Raw genomic sequence first — 18,032 nt, 5'->3', positions numbered from 1 at the left:
TTAACAGATTACGTCATTATTATTTTTCTACTGGTATATGTTGATCCTTTCTCAGTCATGATATCATCATAGTTTGCGTACAATTTCCTTTGACTTTTGCGAATGAAGTGTTCGGGTCATGTCCGCCTCTCGTAAGCATTCCTGGAATCTGAAGGACCGCTTAGTTCCTGGGCCTTCCCGGAGTTTGATGAGGTCTTGGTGTATGTGTTCAATGTGTTTTGGTTTCTGTGTGTGGAGAGGTTTTAAAAACAGAGACACGCACTTAGGAAACAGGCAGGAAAACGTGTAAACATACACTGGGTAAGTGCCAGGAGGAAGTACTGAAATGTGGGAATCTCATAACGCTCCATGACCGTGGAGCTATCACGACAGCTAGCTCTCGCTCCCCCTCTGTGTCCTGTTCACGATTAATCGTATCTGATTTGTCCGTCTGAGTCAGTGGTTATTGGGTCAAGCCATGAAGAGGTATCGTCTTCGCAGCTTGCACCTCCCCAAAAACATGGCAAGTATATATACCGAGTGACTCACTGCGATCGCTGCCATTCCATTCCACCGCTGCTCCTTCATATATGTTTGTGTTGTACGTTCATCATTTCTGTGGATTGTCACAACCCCATATCTTGACTGCACTCTTCATAGGAGAGGTGTCGCTGGAAGAATTAATGAGGTGTTACCCCCAAAAGTTCAAAAGTTTATGAAATGCATATGTGTCTGATGCCTTTCATGGTTCATGTACTGTATAAGCTATTATTTTCATGAGGGTTTAATTTTAGCGAATTTCACGAATCTCAGTTGGATCGCAAATTTAACAACACGCGAAATGTCTCCATGCGCTAGGGTAATAGCACATTTACGTTAGCGTCGGTGTCAGTTCGCGAAAATGTCTATGACCTCCTCATTCGCAAAAATATCTGTACACGAAAATAACAGCATATGCAGTACTTTGTATCATTGTATTAGAAGCATAAGGTAATTTAGTAAGATATCGTGCGACGAGATAGAATGAGGTTCCTTCATGTGTCTGTTACTTGATTTCTTGTTTGAAGGATGAAACCAGTTTCTTTCCTTTTTGAAGATTTTTTTTTTATTGTAGATTTTAACCATGTTGCCTGGAGTTTTTAAGATAAAAGTTTTTACATATTAAAGTTGTGCCAAACTCAAGCTGGATTGCTTTTTTTTTCCTCTCTGCAGCCAAAGCATGAGCCGGTCCTGAAACGTTCCAACTCTTCAGTGGACCTCCACTCAGCCGACGTCCCTCCGGACTTGGCCAGTCCCGCATGTGTGCAGGACACTGAAAGGAAATCTTCAGGGCAACCAGCTGAAGTGGAATCAGCGCCTCCATCAGGTGACGCTGGAGACACGATGGAGAGCAAATCGAGTCGGAAACAGAAAGAGGCCTCCGCGGACAAGCGGCAGGCTGCCTTGCCCGTAAGCGGAGGCGTGCGCAGACTGCTGGCGTCACGCAAGAATCAAAGGCAGGTAAAGTATGCGACATACTCTCCGAAGCGCAGCGGCGCATCCAGGAACTCATTTTACGACAACGTTGATGATAGCGATTATCCTGGGAAGAAATCAGAGAATTCCGTGCGTGGAAACGATTTAGCCTACTCACAGGATGGTTATATCCAGGACTGCGATGCTGTGCATAATCTGAACAGGAAAGTAAGTGCCTCGGACATCACTGTGGAAGGTATCTCAGCACCAGGGAGTATTGATAACGCATCATCTCCAGTCCTAACCAGAGGTAGCCGGTCATCCCCAAGACGGTATGTAGGGAGCGGCCGGGATAGCTCTCGGAACAGAACGACGGGAGATGCAAACGCAGCCAACCGGTCACTTGGGCCGGGAGTGTTGAAAAGTGCAAAGTTCATTGAGGATAATGCAGCAAACTTTGAGTTGGCCAACACAATCCGTGTGGCAGGCCACCACAACGAGGCCCTCAATGACAACTTCATCAGCTCGAGTAGAGCGAGGACGATGACGTGCGGACAAAATGGCCGCGGGAGGCAGGAGGCCGGTGCCCAAACACGAGGCACAAAGGCAAGACGCTCGCACAGTTTCAATGCAAGAACTGCCTTGAGCGGCAACAACAACAGTGTTCAGGAGTCACAGGAATACCTTGAGGAAGTCAACACAATGTTACAGGACTACGAAGCCCATCTCAGGAACCTCCAGGACAACTCGGACAGCGGCTTCGACGGCACGCTCCCAGAGAGCGAGAGCTTCACCAACCACTCGGCTTCCAGTGGAGCCGCTCCCTCCCTGCCCCCCTGGCGGAAGCGTAAGGCGGGAACCATCGGCAGCGATAGCGGCAGCAGCTCAGGAATGCGAGGAGACAATGGCACCCTGACCTCCAGTGAAGGTCGCCATTCCCAACATGATGTGGACTTCCTTGACTCTACAGACCCCAAGGATTTCTACATTCGGGATGAGGTGAGCATACCTTCTTCCAGCAATTGTGTGAAAATCTTATTTCTGGAACGTATGAATGATTAGATTTGCTGTATTGTGTTTTCATGTTTTTCTAACTGTAAAGCATGACCCTATGATAGCACTTTAGGATGTTTTGTCTGTGTTTTTGAATCTTGCAGGGTTTTTCCAGGCTTCAAAGTATTGTAACTTGTAAAATCCATTAATCTTTCTATCTATCGCAAAGATTCTCCTGATGTGTAAAGCTGAAAGATAATTTGGCAGACGAGAGAAGTCTGGCCTTGTTAAATCATGAAATCATTTTTTTTTTTCTTTTTGATAATGAATTCTCACCCGGATCTTTATTCAGCCAGCAGTATCAAAACTTGGAAAGATTCCATTGGAGTTGTTGATTAGTAGTAGTCGTCATGGGGATATCCAAGCCAAGGTTGTCAAGTTTAAGTAGACTGAGATTATCCCCTCACTGACTAACCAGTATAATTATGCACAATGATAGATAATAGTAATAGTATGAATTATCTGTTCAGAGCCCATGAAGATTTTTTTTTAAATCTTCTTTTTCTGTTGCCTAAGATCTCCATTTACCAAAACCAAATCAAACTGATCTTCTTGGTTTGGCCGACGATTAGGTTTCAAGTTTCATTACTGGCAACTTTCTGTGTTTTTCCCACGGATAGTGACATGTTTCATTGGATATTGTGGTTATTGGACTAATGCCCAATTTAGGACAAGGTAATTTGCCTTATTGGATTACAGTGTAAATTATTGTATGAAAGAAAAAATACTAATTCAGGGATGCTGCAATACAAACCTCCTTCAAGGTGACAAATTATTCAAAGCAAGATTAAAGAATGCTTTCCTGTCTCCCTATTGACTACACCCATTTCCTTGAGTGCCCCTCTTGTAGAGCCCCTCTTGTAGAGCCAAACATTAATCCTCTCTGTGCCATGGACCTTGTGCAGTGTGTACAATGCTATGGGGTTTTCTGTACCTAATGGCACTCAAAGCACATAAAGAGTTAAATAGGATCAGAATGAAGGAACTATTGTCTTCAATACCCTATGCTGTCTTGTCATTACTGTCGTAGGAAATTTCTTACAGTAGCCACCATACTCTGATAATTGATCCTACTTGGATCCGTATGCATTTGCTTTGCTTTCTCTAGATCAAAACATATTTTGAAAGTTCTAAATATTCCTCCCCACTGTATAAAGCATGGATGTAGTTTCTTGATGGAAATCAACTTTTTGAAAGAGCTACAATGTATCTGGAATGTTCCTGAATGATTGAATGTGTACACATGTAATGAATCTGTATCCTAAACTAAAGTGTGTTGGGACCTTTTTCTGAACCCTTTGCTTCATAATCATGTATGATTTCTTAAGACCGCTGCAAAGTACAATTTTGTGTCATGCATTTGTAGCTTGGTTCTGTAAACAGTGAGCATAGCAACATTGCTTTAAAGCACTCTAATGATGAAGCCAACTCTCATCAAGAAGTTGGTCACTTTGTTTTTTTCTTCTACCGCTTCTTTTCCTCACTGAAGAAGAGTAACTGTATCGAGGAAAATTTTATCATGCGCATGTTTTAATCGCCCAGTCTGTTGCAGATTGTGTATAATTTGTAAGATTGTACATGCACGTATCACATGCTGTCATTTCTGCCATTTTTAACCCTGTCTGAAGGGTCAGGTCCAAATCACTTGAGAAAATTACAGTTTAGTTCCTTGTTTCTGTTCTACTTAGCGGTTATCTGTCAAAATGAGTAGTACTTTCTCTGTAGTGGGTCTGAAGGCATTACCTCAACTGACAATCATTTGCTACACTACAAAGAGACAGATCAAGACTAAAAAAAAGAAAAAGATACCTGTGTTAAGTATGTTTCCAAGATTACTTGAAGATTAATGTCCTTCGAGAATTGCCAAACTCAGTCTGCTTTTAAATTCAAACCTCTAACCCATGAAATAAAGAGAGTGAACACAGTTATACATAATTGAAACTTGCAAGTGAATGAAGTTTTGGCAAGTTTATGACTATACCAAAAAAAAATAGAATTAATGATAGACCAATATTTTGATATTTTTTTTCATTTCATTGCTCAAAACTGTATAAGTGTAATTTGGAATATGTTTGCTTTCAGAAAAATATATGTTTTGTATTAAATTATTACATCAAACTAAGAGAGAATGATAACTGTCATAATATGAACTGTGAAACTCTTGTGTATCTTTTGAATCATGATTGAAAATGCCCCCTCTCACACTCCCTCTCTCTTCCACTTTCTTCTTCTTTCTCTCTCTTTTCCTGTCAATCTGTCCTCCATCTCTCTCCACCCACTCCCCCCCCCCATCCCTGTCACTCCTACCGTTACCTTAATCTGCACCCCTGTCTCCACCACACCCAAGGAGGACCACATTGAGGAGGAGGAGGATGAAAACCAATCACTGAGCTCCCACCACAGCCAGGCCTCCTGCTACCAGCAGGGCGGGGCTACTCGCAAGGCGGGCTGGCTTAACGTCAAGAGCACGCTGGTCCAACGAAAGCGCAAACTTGAGAGGGCCACCAAGAGATCATGGAAGGAGTACTGGGGTGAGTTGTTACACCCCTTTCCTGATTTTATACCCCATGGGTTCACTTAAATCCTCAACAACATTAAAGCAGAGTTTTCATGTATATATATTGATATTTAAGCAGATTGGAGATTTTCCTACTGATTTGTCCAGAGCACATTTTCAAAGAGTAGTCATTTGAACTGTCGTTTATTTTTGTTTTGGCATGGTCTTCAGTGCTTAGGCTCACAAGTGTATCTTGTTGTCAATTCCAGGGGATTTTTAAGGGGGCAGATAGTTTAAGAGAAACTTTTATGCATGTTGAAGGAAACCTACCACATTTATGACAGCAAACCAGAAAGGAGAGCCAAGTATTTTTGAAAAGTCCTTTGTTAGATTATGATGTGACCAGTGTGCATTCTGCTGAGAAAGGTTAAATGGACGAAACTTGACAAATCGGAGATATAAGAAGAGAGATACCAGTCTGGTTTGCTACCAATACTTGGTCTTCATGAGCACAGAACATCACATATACCTACCACTAGCAAGTTTCACTTAGCTTCAGTTATGTTCGAATTCCCTGCTCCCCCCAGGTACATTGTACATTCATGTTCAAGAACATGGAGGGCTGTTTAAAACCCCAATTAACGCTGTTTGATTTCTTTAACCTTCCGTCTCCACAGTTTGTTTGAAGGGAACAATGTTGCTCTTCTACCACTGCCAGGAGAGGACTGCACCAGATGAAAACAGTGAGCCCAGACACATTCTCGGTAAATATCATGTCCCTTCGCCTTCCTTCAATATAGATGATTTGTGTAAACACAACGGCCTGGGCAAGTGTTCGTTCCACCACTTTGGAGGAAACATTGCGTGACCACTTCAAGATCGGTATCAAAATGCAGACACAAACAGGCCTTGAGGGTTTCAGATGACACTAGTATTATGGAAATCAATATCATTAAGGGTTTGAAGTGAAAGCGAGAATGCCAGGATTGCACTGTCATGATCATAATTGACCTTAAAGGCAACACTAAGTTCATGATAAATAGGAGCCTTCATATGATATATGTGGGACTATATAAACAGGAAGAAAAAGTTACTTGAACTTTTATATATATGTAGCATTGAGTGTAATGTTCTGATTTGACCCTAGGAAGTAAGATTTGACAGTAAAAGTTATGTGAAACAAAACTTTTTAGTGTTGTAGTTTTAGATATTTTTATAGCGTTGATGAAATCTGGGGCCCGTTTCATAAAACTTGTCATCAGTGACAACTGCCACATTTCTATGACAAATTTGCTCTCAGCCAATCAGATGCAAGGATTTTAGTAGCTTGTCACATCTATGACAAGTTTTAAGAAACGGGGCCACAGATATAATGGTATAATGTGATTTGCGTGAAAAACAGCAAATTGTTGTGAGAAGGCATTTTAAAGGTTAGCTTAGACTTAAGAGAAGATTAATAAGCACACTTTTGGAAAGGACATGATCGATCTGATCTGGGAAACTGACATCTTTGGAATGCTCAAGTTGCTTTATAGCTGTGTATAGATTTGTGGAAATTGAAAAAGACAACACAAGAAAAAAGGAAAAGAAATTACAGAAAAGAGAATAGCAAAAAGTAAACAATGAGGGGAAAAAAGAGAAACAAAGGAACAAAAAGAATATTTCATTGTTTACATTAATTACTTAATTATTCTTTCTTTTGGTATCATAGGAGAATGGATTTTTAAAAAAAAGAGTAGAAAACTGGGGCAATTAAAAGGGAAGAAGAACAAAGAAAGAGAAAGGGACAAATAAGAAAAAGAGGAAGAGGGAAAATACATTAAAAAAAAAATGTCATGGTCTGAGTGATTTATTGTATTCATCACATCTGTTGTAGCCATAATTACCTGATATTTTATTAAGGTTATTATTCCAATGTGTTCTTTGTTTAGTGGTGGAGGATGGTTTGGCCCAAGCAGTCCCAGAGCATCCAAAGAGGGACAACATCTTTTGCCTCAGCACAGCCTTTGGTGATGCCTACCTCCTCCAAGCTGACAACCAGATAGAGCTGGAGAACTGGGTGACAGCTATACACTCAGGTGAGAGGAGGAAACTGATAATAATGGTGATTGCCTATGCAATGGAGGTGATGATGGTGATGATGATGGTGGTGGTGATGATGGTGATGATGGTGATGGATGGTGATGGTGATGATGATGATGGTGATGGTGACGGTGACGGTGACGGTGATGGAGATGATGGTGATGAGGATGGTGATGGTGGTGGGGATGATGGTAGTGATGATGGTGGTGGTGATGGTGATGGTGATTGTAATGATGATTGTGATGGTGATGGTGGTGGTGGTGATGATGGTGGTAATGATGGTGATGATGGTGATGGTGATGGTGTTGATGATTGTGGTGATGGTGATGGGGATAGTGATGGATGGTGATGATGGTGGTTATGGTGATGATGATGGTGATGGTGGTGGTGATAATAATGGCGGTGATGGTGGTGGTGGTGGTGGTGGTGGTGATGGTGATGGTGGTGCGATGGCGATGGCGACGGCAACGGCAATGGTGATGATATGGTGATAATGTTGATGATGATGGTGGTGGTTGTGATGCTGGCGATGCTGGGGGTGGTTGTAGTGACTTAGTTCCGGATGATAACAGCAATGATGAAGGTAGGGGAAGTGGTAAGATGATTGTAGTGATGATTTGCTGTGATGGTGGTTTGAGTGATGATAAAAGCAATGATAATGATCGTCTAAAAAAATGGATTTCACTTGTCAGTTCGAGATTAACGACAGTACAGAATTGCTAGGGATCATGAATGGACTTACTGGCAGTGATGATACAATGTGTAACTTTGATTACTGTTGTAGCTTGATTGATATACAAGCCTACATTCATGCTTATGGCTGTAGCAGGAACTACTACATGTACGTCTACAAGAGAGGATGATGTTCCTTGAACAGATTTAATTTAGGTTACGTTGTAGTTAGGATGCTTTGTAGATTCCAAGGATGTTGATATACACAGTGCGCATCCCTTGGAAATAAATGAAACACTCTCAGGCAGATAATGGAATTTGAATAGTGTCTCTTATATTCAAGGTTAAAGGCTTTCAAAACTCACAACAAAGCATTCACTTGTGATCATTCTCCCACACCTTGATACATCCCATTGTTATTTGAAAGACTGTATTATCTGCATCAAAACTGAGAATTTTTATTTGGGGGGGGGGGGAGGGGAATAGCAATAATACAAAAAACATTGTGTCTTGGCAGATATTATGAGCAGCAATGACTACATAGCCCTTGCAGAACCTAGCAGCAATAATGACAAAAATTAACTAAAATATGCGACCAAGGGTGAAATGAGAAGTGGATTCTTTCAACTAAAGCTCTAGTCAAGGCAGTGGGGGTTATCCTGACTCACTGTATGCTGCTGTTGAGTATGTGTCTGAGATAAGGAGACTGAGAGAAATTGAGAAAAAGAAGGAGGGAACGGGAAAGGGCTTAGTATTTACCTCATTGACCTCATTAACTGGGGTTATGAATCAACTTTAGTCTGTTCATACTTTGTGGGGGATGTACAAAGAGATAGGCTGTCTTTTCTCACCATTCTCCCACCCTGACAAGTATTTAATGTCTGATCAAGAGGAGGATGTAGACTAATGTGAGCTCTTCCTAAACTGATGCACATGCATCAAACCACTCAAGTGTGAACAATCCCCAGCTTCGGGTTAGCAAGATGCTGAGAATTATGGGTAGACATTTTTGGGGAAAGATGGTTTATATCTTACAAGGGGCATTATTCTTTCTTCTTCTTCTTCTTCTTCTTCTTCTTCTTCTTCTTCTTCTTCTTCTTCTTCTTCTTTCTCTCCTTCTTCTTTCTCCTCCTCCTCCTCTTCCTCCTCTTCTTCCTCCTTCTTCTTCTCAGAAAGAAAGGGAACCCTGCCAGATGGTACTGTAGTTGACTTTGCAGTTGAACTATGCACACTTGGAGAATTACATTTGTATGTTCAAAGTCCAGTGAGTTAAGTGGCTGTACCATGTGACTTTTTGGCATTAATGATGACAGACCTGACTCAAGGCATGACATTTAAATTCAAAACTAGTTTTGTCTTGAACCCAACAAGATGCATTTGAGATTTGTAGAGCAATATATTTGATATTAATCAAAGTTTTTTGCAAGAATATGAAAGTTGTTAATGCACTTTCATAGTCTTAAGTTGGGCAAGTGCTTTCAGGTTTAATGAACTTGTTGTCCACTATAGTACTTGTGAATTTGAAGTTGACATCACATCTTGCAATGCACCCAGGTTCTCAAACAAGAAGGCAGCATCCCTGAAATTGTGCTAGATTCTTGTGGAATCCTGGGGAGTAAGTTAATTACCTAATGAGTTCATGAATCACTGATCCCAGAGGCACGTGTCACCTTGATTGGTATTAGACTGCAAAGATGTCCCGCTGCCGTGACCCTAGCCTTCACTCAACACTCATCCCCTTTTTTTTTGTCTGCATATCTTCCCCACGCCGACTCCCTGGAGTATAAAGCCAGCTGTTTGAGAATCTGAAAGGATACATATTTTCCCCCAAGAGTTTTTCAGTCAGATTCACATATTTAGGAGTGATTACGTGAGATCAACTTTCGCATTTTGGTAAATCTAATCCGGAGGTATCTTTTGAGGACCGTGGGTGAAACGTGCGGCATTGGCGCAGTACCCCGATGATGTCACTTTTCTTGCCTCGACATCTAGTTGAGATCGTCTCACATATACATACTATTTCTTACTACACTGATCTCCAGTCACTAGTTCTCACAGCTTTGCCCGGCATTACTCACCGTTAACAAAAGTAAATAATCCAGGTCTCCTGTTTGTTTTGTGCTGATTTTATGCGTCTCTCATGTCATTGTCAATCTTACTTCCTTGTTGGAGATACAGTGTAAAGTGAGCATTAAGGAGATGCCACTTGTGAAAGTTTGTGGTCAATAGGAATGGTATGCGTGACTGTCGGAATGAAGCTTGACTCTCTGTCTCCATATGTGTGCATGCTCTGCTCCTCCTCAACTCCACAATGATCAATATTTTATGAAGTTTTAACCCTTGCTTTGTGTGATTTGTGGGTGGAAATGCTTTGAAAACACCCCTCCCCCACCCACAACATGGACAACAACAACAAAACAGTGTCTGATCAAAAAAAAAAGGTGTACAAAATGTTTTTTTAGAAAGCACAATTTTCACTTGCAGTTATGCTTCCATGCTTCAGATTAAGATGGGAATAATTCTTCAGAAAATATCAGCAAGGTGTAAAATCACCACTTTTGATCAGAAACTTGCCGTAATTTGACTTTCAAGAGGTGTGATCTATTTTTTTTTTATTTGAAAGATTAGCATGTAGCTGGATCTTTTACGTAAGAGATCTTCGGGGAAATGTGTTCATCATGCATAAAAATTGTAATTCGACACGTAGACGCATTACATGAGAATTCAGTTAATGGTAATTACTTTATTGCAACAGAAAAACTATGATCAGACTTCTTTTATTTCATTGCAGCAGGAAAACTTTGATCAGATTTCTTTTAGGATGTTTGGATAATGTATGAGATGACTAGGAAATAGTGGGAATGCCTTTTCTACGAATGCATTATGAGTAAAATGAGAACATCGCCTGGGTAGTTATTCGCAAAGAAATAGTACCGAGAACACTTTAAAAAAAAAAGATTCCAGGCTAGAATGCACGTATGCAAAGCTTGTATACAGGTGTTGTATGTCAGTAAGTGATATACCAAGATGGAAGTGTGAAGGTGATTATTGGTGTGATAGACACCAGGACTCAAAAGACTGTGGTGCCTTGGAGACTAGCGTGTCATTAGCTCTATTTCCATCCCCAGGAAATATACCAAGGTGGTATTCAGCACCCTCTTTGAGGTGAAGAAATAGGGGCTGATTAAAACATCCTGATCTATTTCACCCCATCCCAATCCCAATCCCCCTCTCCCCTCCCCCCCCCCCCCCTCCCCCACACACAATACTAAAAGAACGCTGAAGATACCGCTGATAGACAAAAAGTCTCTCGCACATTAGGTGTGATTTTAATCAGTACACCACGATTGAATATGAAGCTGGTATATGTAAATGTTCACATCTTTGCATTCCTTTAGGACAGTGGTTGTGCTGGATTTAAAAAAAAGAGTCTGCCTATAAAGGCTTACCGGTACCTGGCAAAGGAGTTAATCGATGCCGAGCTGGATTTCAAGTACTAAAGATACTTTTACTGGATGCATCTAGTTTCTAAAGCTTGTTTCTTGTTCTTGGGGAAAGACATCGAATCCTTAAATTTGATTATATCACGTAACTCACTCATCATACCTAATGTAATTTCTAGGAGGCAATTCCAGCTGCAATTGTACAGTTTAAAGATGATAGTTACAAATTGATGCTCTCCGCTCTGTGTCGCGACTGATGCATTTAGACCATCTTTTATTTTAAATTTTGAAAGTTTTAAAGATTTATGCAACTTTGACTGGTGCTTGAGTGGATGTTTGCATAATTTTGTAAAACACAATACAGACATACTGATTGGAAATAAGGATTTTGAAAATATTTTACTGTATGTGTCTTTGTAACAGGGTATGATGAGTTATTTCATACATGATGGATGTTTGTGTATAGGATAGGACATGGATTTATAAACCAAAATGTTCAAATTTCATAACTTTTGAATGTCTTGTCCGATTTTCCCCAAACTCACACTGCATGTTTCACTATAACTTTTCTGCCTGCATTTACTAAATCCACTAATACAGATATGTTTCCCCTTTAACGCCAGACAAGCTATAGTTTCAGTTTCACAGTGATGTGTGAATATAAATTATATATATACAATCTTGGCTCGTTTGATTGGACGTCTGTCATCAAAAGAGCTCTCTCCTGCTATCAGCTATTGTGTCTCCGAGTGTCATCTTAAACTTTTGTGTATTCAAGTCTTGATAGGCTCTCCAGACTAAAGAGAGCTAGGATGAGGAGGACATTCAGACATATTGACGTATATACAATGTGACTGGCTCGTACAGTGTGAGAAGAAGTATTGTCCACTGGGTGATAGATACAATGTTTCCATCATTGTGTGAGAGAGCTGCATTTATAGTTAGGTGCCAAATAAATGCCTCAGAAACTGATGTAATAGTTTATGATGTTTGCTTCATAGCAAGTCTCCCATATCATTTCAATATATTGCAAACAGTATCATAGTCAATATTCTTCCCCCCCCTTGCTCTATCTATCTATCTATCTATCTATCTATCTAGTTATCTATCTAGTTATCTATCTGTATCTATCTATTCTTTTTTGTTTATTTAGCACATTGTTAATTGGCATATAATCCATTTTGTCTTAGTCTCAAAAAATAAAAAAAATATTCCAAGCTGTGTGTGATTTTGAACTAAGAATATTCATTTTGTAGCCTTCTATCCTTCTGTTACTTCATTTTTGTTTTTGTGAATACTATGTGATTGTTTTTTCTTTTATCTTCACCATTGCTAATTGATTGACATGAAGTTCCAGCATTGTATCATACAATTATCACAAGAATTTACTTTGTCTACAGATAGTTGGAACCATCTTCATCATTCAGCCACCAGTTTCCTTTGCAAAATTATAACCCTCTTGAAGTTCTCTTCAACTTCTCCAATGTCATGCGTCAGAGCAACCATTGTGCTTGGCTGGGATGTACGTCTCTCGATCTCCCCAAGCTCTGGCTCGGTGGATGTAGTGGGAAGGAAATGGAGTCAATATCTGCCAAAATATCCAACCAGAAGAAGAGATAGGAAACTGCAATTTGTTGCAAATTAAAAACCCTCCTTTGTTGTTGCTCTGTCTGCTGGGTCAATTTCCTCTGCTGTCGATGACGACAAGAGAAGCAAGTCCCTGCTTGGCCTATTTCTTTGGAACATATGAATATATTATATCTCACTCACACACACACATTCTCTTTCTCCCTCCTCTTCTCTTCTCACTAGCTGCATTCACACTGGCAAATGATCGCAGAGTTTAATGTCGCGAAGTCTTCGCGAAGTTTGCTCGACTGTCCACACTGGCAGCCAAACTTCTCAATCTTTGGGTTCTCAAAAGTTTGGGTCACTGGTGCACGTGGGCAAGTCAGAAAGAAGGAAGAGCACACCATCTGACAGCTAGTGATTGTGATGTAACAATGCAAACACGTATATCACAATGACTGCATGCTTCGGAGGCACCGCTCATTGTGCAGATAGTGAACGGGTCCCATGACAAACTTCGCAAAGTTTCAATTACTAGCGTTCACACTGCCCAAAAATTGAGAAGATTGGCAGGGGTCCAGGAAATTTCCTAAGTTTGAGTTGAAAGTTTTGCGAGAAGTTTTGCAAAAAGTTTTCAGAAGTTTGCTGTCACACTGGCAAAACTTCAAAATCTTAAAGATCACAATCTTAAACTTCACGATCTTTTGCCAGTGTGACTGCAACTTCTTTCATCTTTTCCACTCTCTCTGTCTATCTCTCTCTTTCTCTTTCTTTATATTTTTCTTTTTTCTTCTTTATTCATCACTCTCATTCTATTTTTTTTTTGCCACCTTCTCTTCTTCTCTATCTACCCCATCTCTTCTCTTTCTCCTTTCATTTCTTCCTTTCTCCCACTTGTAATTTGTGTACCTATCTCACAGTGACCTTTTTTTTGTTTGTTTGTGGAAGCATCATGTACTGTGTATGGGGTGAATGGAGTTCATTTGAACTAGACAGTGATATTTAGGGAAGTGTGGCTACAGGATGTTGACATAAATTGGAGCCTATCATTGCCTGCATTCACATAAGAGTTACTGAGCTGTGGTATCAAAGACCTTGGTAATATGTTGGCACGGTTCCCATTGACGAAGTACTATGGTAACAGATAATACTATAATTCATTTGGTATTATTCTCATTCACATTTATGCTGGAGAAAAGACCAAGAAATTGAAACAGTTTTATGTTCTACAGAATATTGGATCATGCTAGAAGTTTGCTTCATACTCGATAGTAGGAAGTAAGACAATGAATTTTTCTGTGTCTCCTGCAGAAAGCCGTAACTCACACAGGTTACAGTCTGCAGATAACACTATGTGCTACAAAAGGAAACATGTATCATTGAAAATCTGAGAATTGGGACATTACCTCAGTAGGTAATGCTTGTCTTGTGTTTTGTGTGTACGTCTTAATTGTTAAAAGAAATTCAGATGATCTTTGTCCTGTTGGAGGCAAACTTAGTTCTGGAAATGTCAAAGTCAATATAATTGCTAGCTAACTGCCTGTAAGATGTCAGTGACATGTAGGTAGATAGACTACATCTTCTTGTGCTGCAATATTATAAGATCAGTCCTCACTCCACTACCTTGGATACCAATTCTGATGGTAGAATTTTAAATAAATTTCAGCTTTAAAAAAAAAAGACGACTACAAAAAACTAACTCAGGATGAAGTTATATGATATTGTATGCTGAATGTGCATATGATGGTTCATCACATCCATGTGATTATTCCTCATCCAGACTTAGGTCCCATGGAGGCATGAGGTGTACATGTGTCATTTTGACAGCAAAACAACTCTTGCTTCTTGCTGTACTCAGGCTCATAGTCTGGGATTTCAGACCCAGTTTAAAACCAACTACAGGTAGATACCCGAATAAAGTTAAAATGCAAAAGTATAAGTACTGCATATTGCAGATGAAATTTAATGCAAACATTGTGGCAAGTACAAATTTAAAAAAAAAAATGTTCTAGATCTGGTGGTGTCTGGGAAAAAAAAACCCTACAAGATCTCAACTATTTAAAAACAAGCTATAAAAACTCAACAAAAAGCAACTGTATGAAAACCTATAAATATTCGTTTGATAACAATTTTGTAATTAATTTAATTGAAGTAGTTCCTCAATTTTACAGGAATTTCAACATTAATAAAATTTAATGTCTGTCAGTAATACTGACAGACCAACACCTCAGCACAGTTTGCTGCCTATTGCATCTTATTCACAGAGCATCGATTACTTGATTGAGTCTTGTTACACATTGTTGTAATAAATATATCTTATCTCATCACTCATCTGCCAAATAATTTTGTACCATAGATCATCAGTAATCCAAGAGCATTTCACAGACTGAGAGATAGCAAATGTATCAGTGGCAGGAGGTGTACAAAAGTACAAAAATAGTGATGTTACATCCAACAAGCAGCACCTCAAATAAACTCTACAACATCAAATCTGTGAGATACATGACAACGTCTCTAGTGTTCACCCTCTTGATTAGATGTACATGGAAATATTTCAGGTATCTCGTGGGAAGGGGAGCGGTTGATAGAGATTAGGGGTGCAGGTAGTGAGGTTGAAGTTTGAGAGTTAATGGCTGTCAAAGGAGCAAGTGTGGCAATAATTGGTCAGGTCTGGCTTGAAAGACTAGCTGTATCACCAAAAAGTCACCATGCTATTAGTCATATAGAGGGTGTAATTAGCATGGGTGTATTAATGATGAAGTATGGGCTTAAGATGTGAGGTCTATTTCTGGGTGCTTCTTCGTGCTAAGATTTGTGCCCTGTGTGTTTGTGATATCAGCTCTGGGAAGAAATGAGGAATGAAACAGACAGACAGACAGACACAGACACAGACACATACACACACACACACACACACACACACACACACACACACACACACACACACACACACACACACACAAGTACGCACAGAGACCTCAAGCAAGCCAAGGAATGGAAGTGCATTCATTTTATGAGAGTAATAGGCACATGATTCTAAAAATAGATGTTGTCCTCCAGTCACTATGGTTACATCAGTCATCATCGTCGTCATCATAAAGGTTCTAAGTTCAGTCAAAGCTGCTGCTTTAATGACCTTTTCAAAATCTTCTTATACATTTTATGTGATTTTCTTGCTTTTTTTGAAGCATGACTAATCCAAGTTAAAGACTCTTCATTAATTAAAAGATATACATTTCCAAGACTCTAGCCCAAATATACATTATGACTAATTCTTCACTTTTCATCATAGCAGTCTTGAAAGCTGACAAATAAGGTGATGCAAGATTTGATTTCTTAGTGCAGTGATTGACATTGTCTCAGTAAACTAGTTTCAAATTTTCTTCAGTAATGACTAGTTTAATTGATGGGGTATGGATGAGCAAGTATGAAACTTACTGTGTGTTATTATTGCAGACATCTGTACAGTATGCCTCTTCCTTGCATGGAAAAATAATGATTTGAGTTTGTGGCAGGCAGCGGTCCATGCATTATCATTTCATGTCTCCATATGTGATTCGAGAATGACTCCTGAAATCTTGGTGAAATGTGGAATACATATCCCTGATGTGCAGGTGTGTTAACCCGTCAAGGACGGTTTTATTTTGCTGCAACACACATTTCTAATAGACGCTTGCCCGAGTATACTCCGGACTCGTCCTCAATGGGTTAAACTGACCAGATACATCGTATCACTGACTGTTATAGAATGGTTGAACGGTATGTATATCAGAACTAATGATATCATACATGACAGGCTACTGGACTTGCTTTAGCCCTTTATGTGCCCAGGAACACTTAGCTCAACTTGCCAATCATTTTCATGAGCAGTCAGTAATCCACTCAAATTTGACCTAGTTGCAAACGATTATCAAGGTCACTCATGAGTAGCAATGTGTCTCAGGCAACCTGGAAGGCCATAGTGACACAATAAGGATTAGGGGAAATTATCCCATTGAGGACGAGTCCCAAGTACAATACTCGGGCAAGTGTCTATGGGAAATGTGTGTTGCAGCAAAATCAGTCTGTCCTCAAGGGGTTAAGTAATCTCTATGCATTAACAATATTAGTGTCCAGAATTCTATGCTAATTGGCAAACATATAGCCATAAGGGCTAAAGTATATTTTTGTTCTGTTTTTGCCCCTTACAGCATGCTCCTCAGCGTTTGCAAGGCAGCATGGGAAGGACGACACGCTGAGACTCCTCCGGACCCAGACACACAAGCTGGAAGGACAAATAGATCAGGTAGAGTAGGAAGAAGACTTAAAGGCACACTGAGCAAGTATTCAAGAGGGCGCCATTGAATGACATGATGATTGTCACCATGGTGATTGCCACCATTGTTAGTAAAAAAATCAATGATGTAAACCAAGCCAGCAAAAATTGTCTTTGAAGGGTCAGTATATATCCAAGGTGAGACCAGCCAGGAACAAAGGCCAAATCCAGAGACTCCAACCCCAAGCTCCTTCTGATCTGGAGATTCTCCCGCCTGAAACCCCTAGCAAACGGGAGACCCAAGTTTATGTGTGCGAAGCGCGAAGTTCCTAGGGTTATAGATGCTCTCTGGTGCTATAAGGCTTATTTTTGCAACTTGATTACGATAGCAATAAGTATAAAATCCTTTCCAACGGGAGACATTGAGCCAGGGCGGGAGAAATTAAATCTCAAACGGGAGAACGGGAGATTTTTCAAAAGTGGGTTTTCGGCGGGAGATCTCCCGTCGAAAACGGGAGAGTTGGAGTCTCTGCAAATCAAGACACAAACTGAGAATGATGTTCTTTTGGCCATTTTGCAGTATATACAGATTACTCATCATACAAATCAATTTTATTCAGATGTTTGGAAAATGGCATAAGCATTGGTGCATGCCCTCTCGAGTCTTAGGTCAATTTCCCTGTAACCCCTTTTTTGCCCAAACAAGGCTAACTTCTTTCACAACCTTTGCCATTGCAGAGAAACAAACAAACAAAACGGAGCAATATTAAAAGTTAGAGCATGTCTTCTCAGTCAAAATGCCAAGGTTCCTTGCACTTGCACCCCACCCCTCCCCTTTCAGTAGCAATGATTAACAACAACACCAACAAGATCATTACAAGCAATGACACAATAACAGCAACAACAGTGAATATGATTGGAATCCCATTGCCACTAAGGGAGAAGGGCTTTAAAAAAAATCAAATTCGAACAAAGGTTAAGATAACGAAAGAGAAGCAAAAGGATAATATTTGGCTGATGTTGCATT

The 18,032-nt window shown here is 40.1% G+C and overlaps 1 protein-coding gene across 1 annotated transcript in view; it reads left to right on the top strand.

Annotated features, from left to right (window-relative positions):
- The first annotated feature begins 332 nt into the window (after nucleotides 1-332).
- LOC139710709 (protein still life, isoforms C/SIF type 2-like) overlaps nucleotides 333-18,032 on the top strand; it is a 45,267-nt gene continuing 27,567 nt past the window's right edge. The window contains exons 1-6 of the mRNA XM_071622629.1: nucleotides 333-502; nucleotides 1,192-2,433; nucleotides 4,835-5,018; nucleotides 5,662-5,748; nucleotides 6,916-7,062; nucleotides 16,941-17,035. Of these exons, the coding sequence (XP_071478730.1) occupies nucleotides 458-502; nucleotides 1,192-2,433; nucleotides 4,835-5,018; nucleotides 5,662-5,748; nucleotides 6,916-7,062; nucleotides 16,941-17,035 (1,800 nt within the window). The 5' untranslated portion in view covers nucleotides 333-457. The remainder of the gene's footprint in view (nucleotides 503-1,191; nucleotides 2,434-4,834; nucleotides 5,019-5,661; nucleotides 5,749-6,915; nucleotides 7,063-16,940; nucleotides 17,036-18,032) is intronic.

Source organism: Diadema antillarum, unplaced genomic scaffold (assembly GCF_040938485.1).
Source record: "Diadema antillarum isolate AM-2024a unplaced genomic scaffold, OU_Dant_1.0 seq00001558_RagTag, whole genome shotgun sequence".
In the NCBI taxonomy this organism is placed as follows: Eukaryota; Metazoa; Echinodermata; class Echinoidea; order Diadematoida; family Diadematidae; genus Diadema; species Diadema antillarum.
This window is presented reverse-complemented; position numbering and strand designations above follow the sequence as displayed.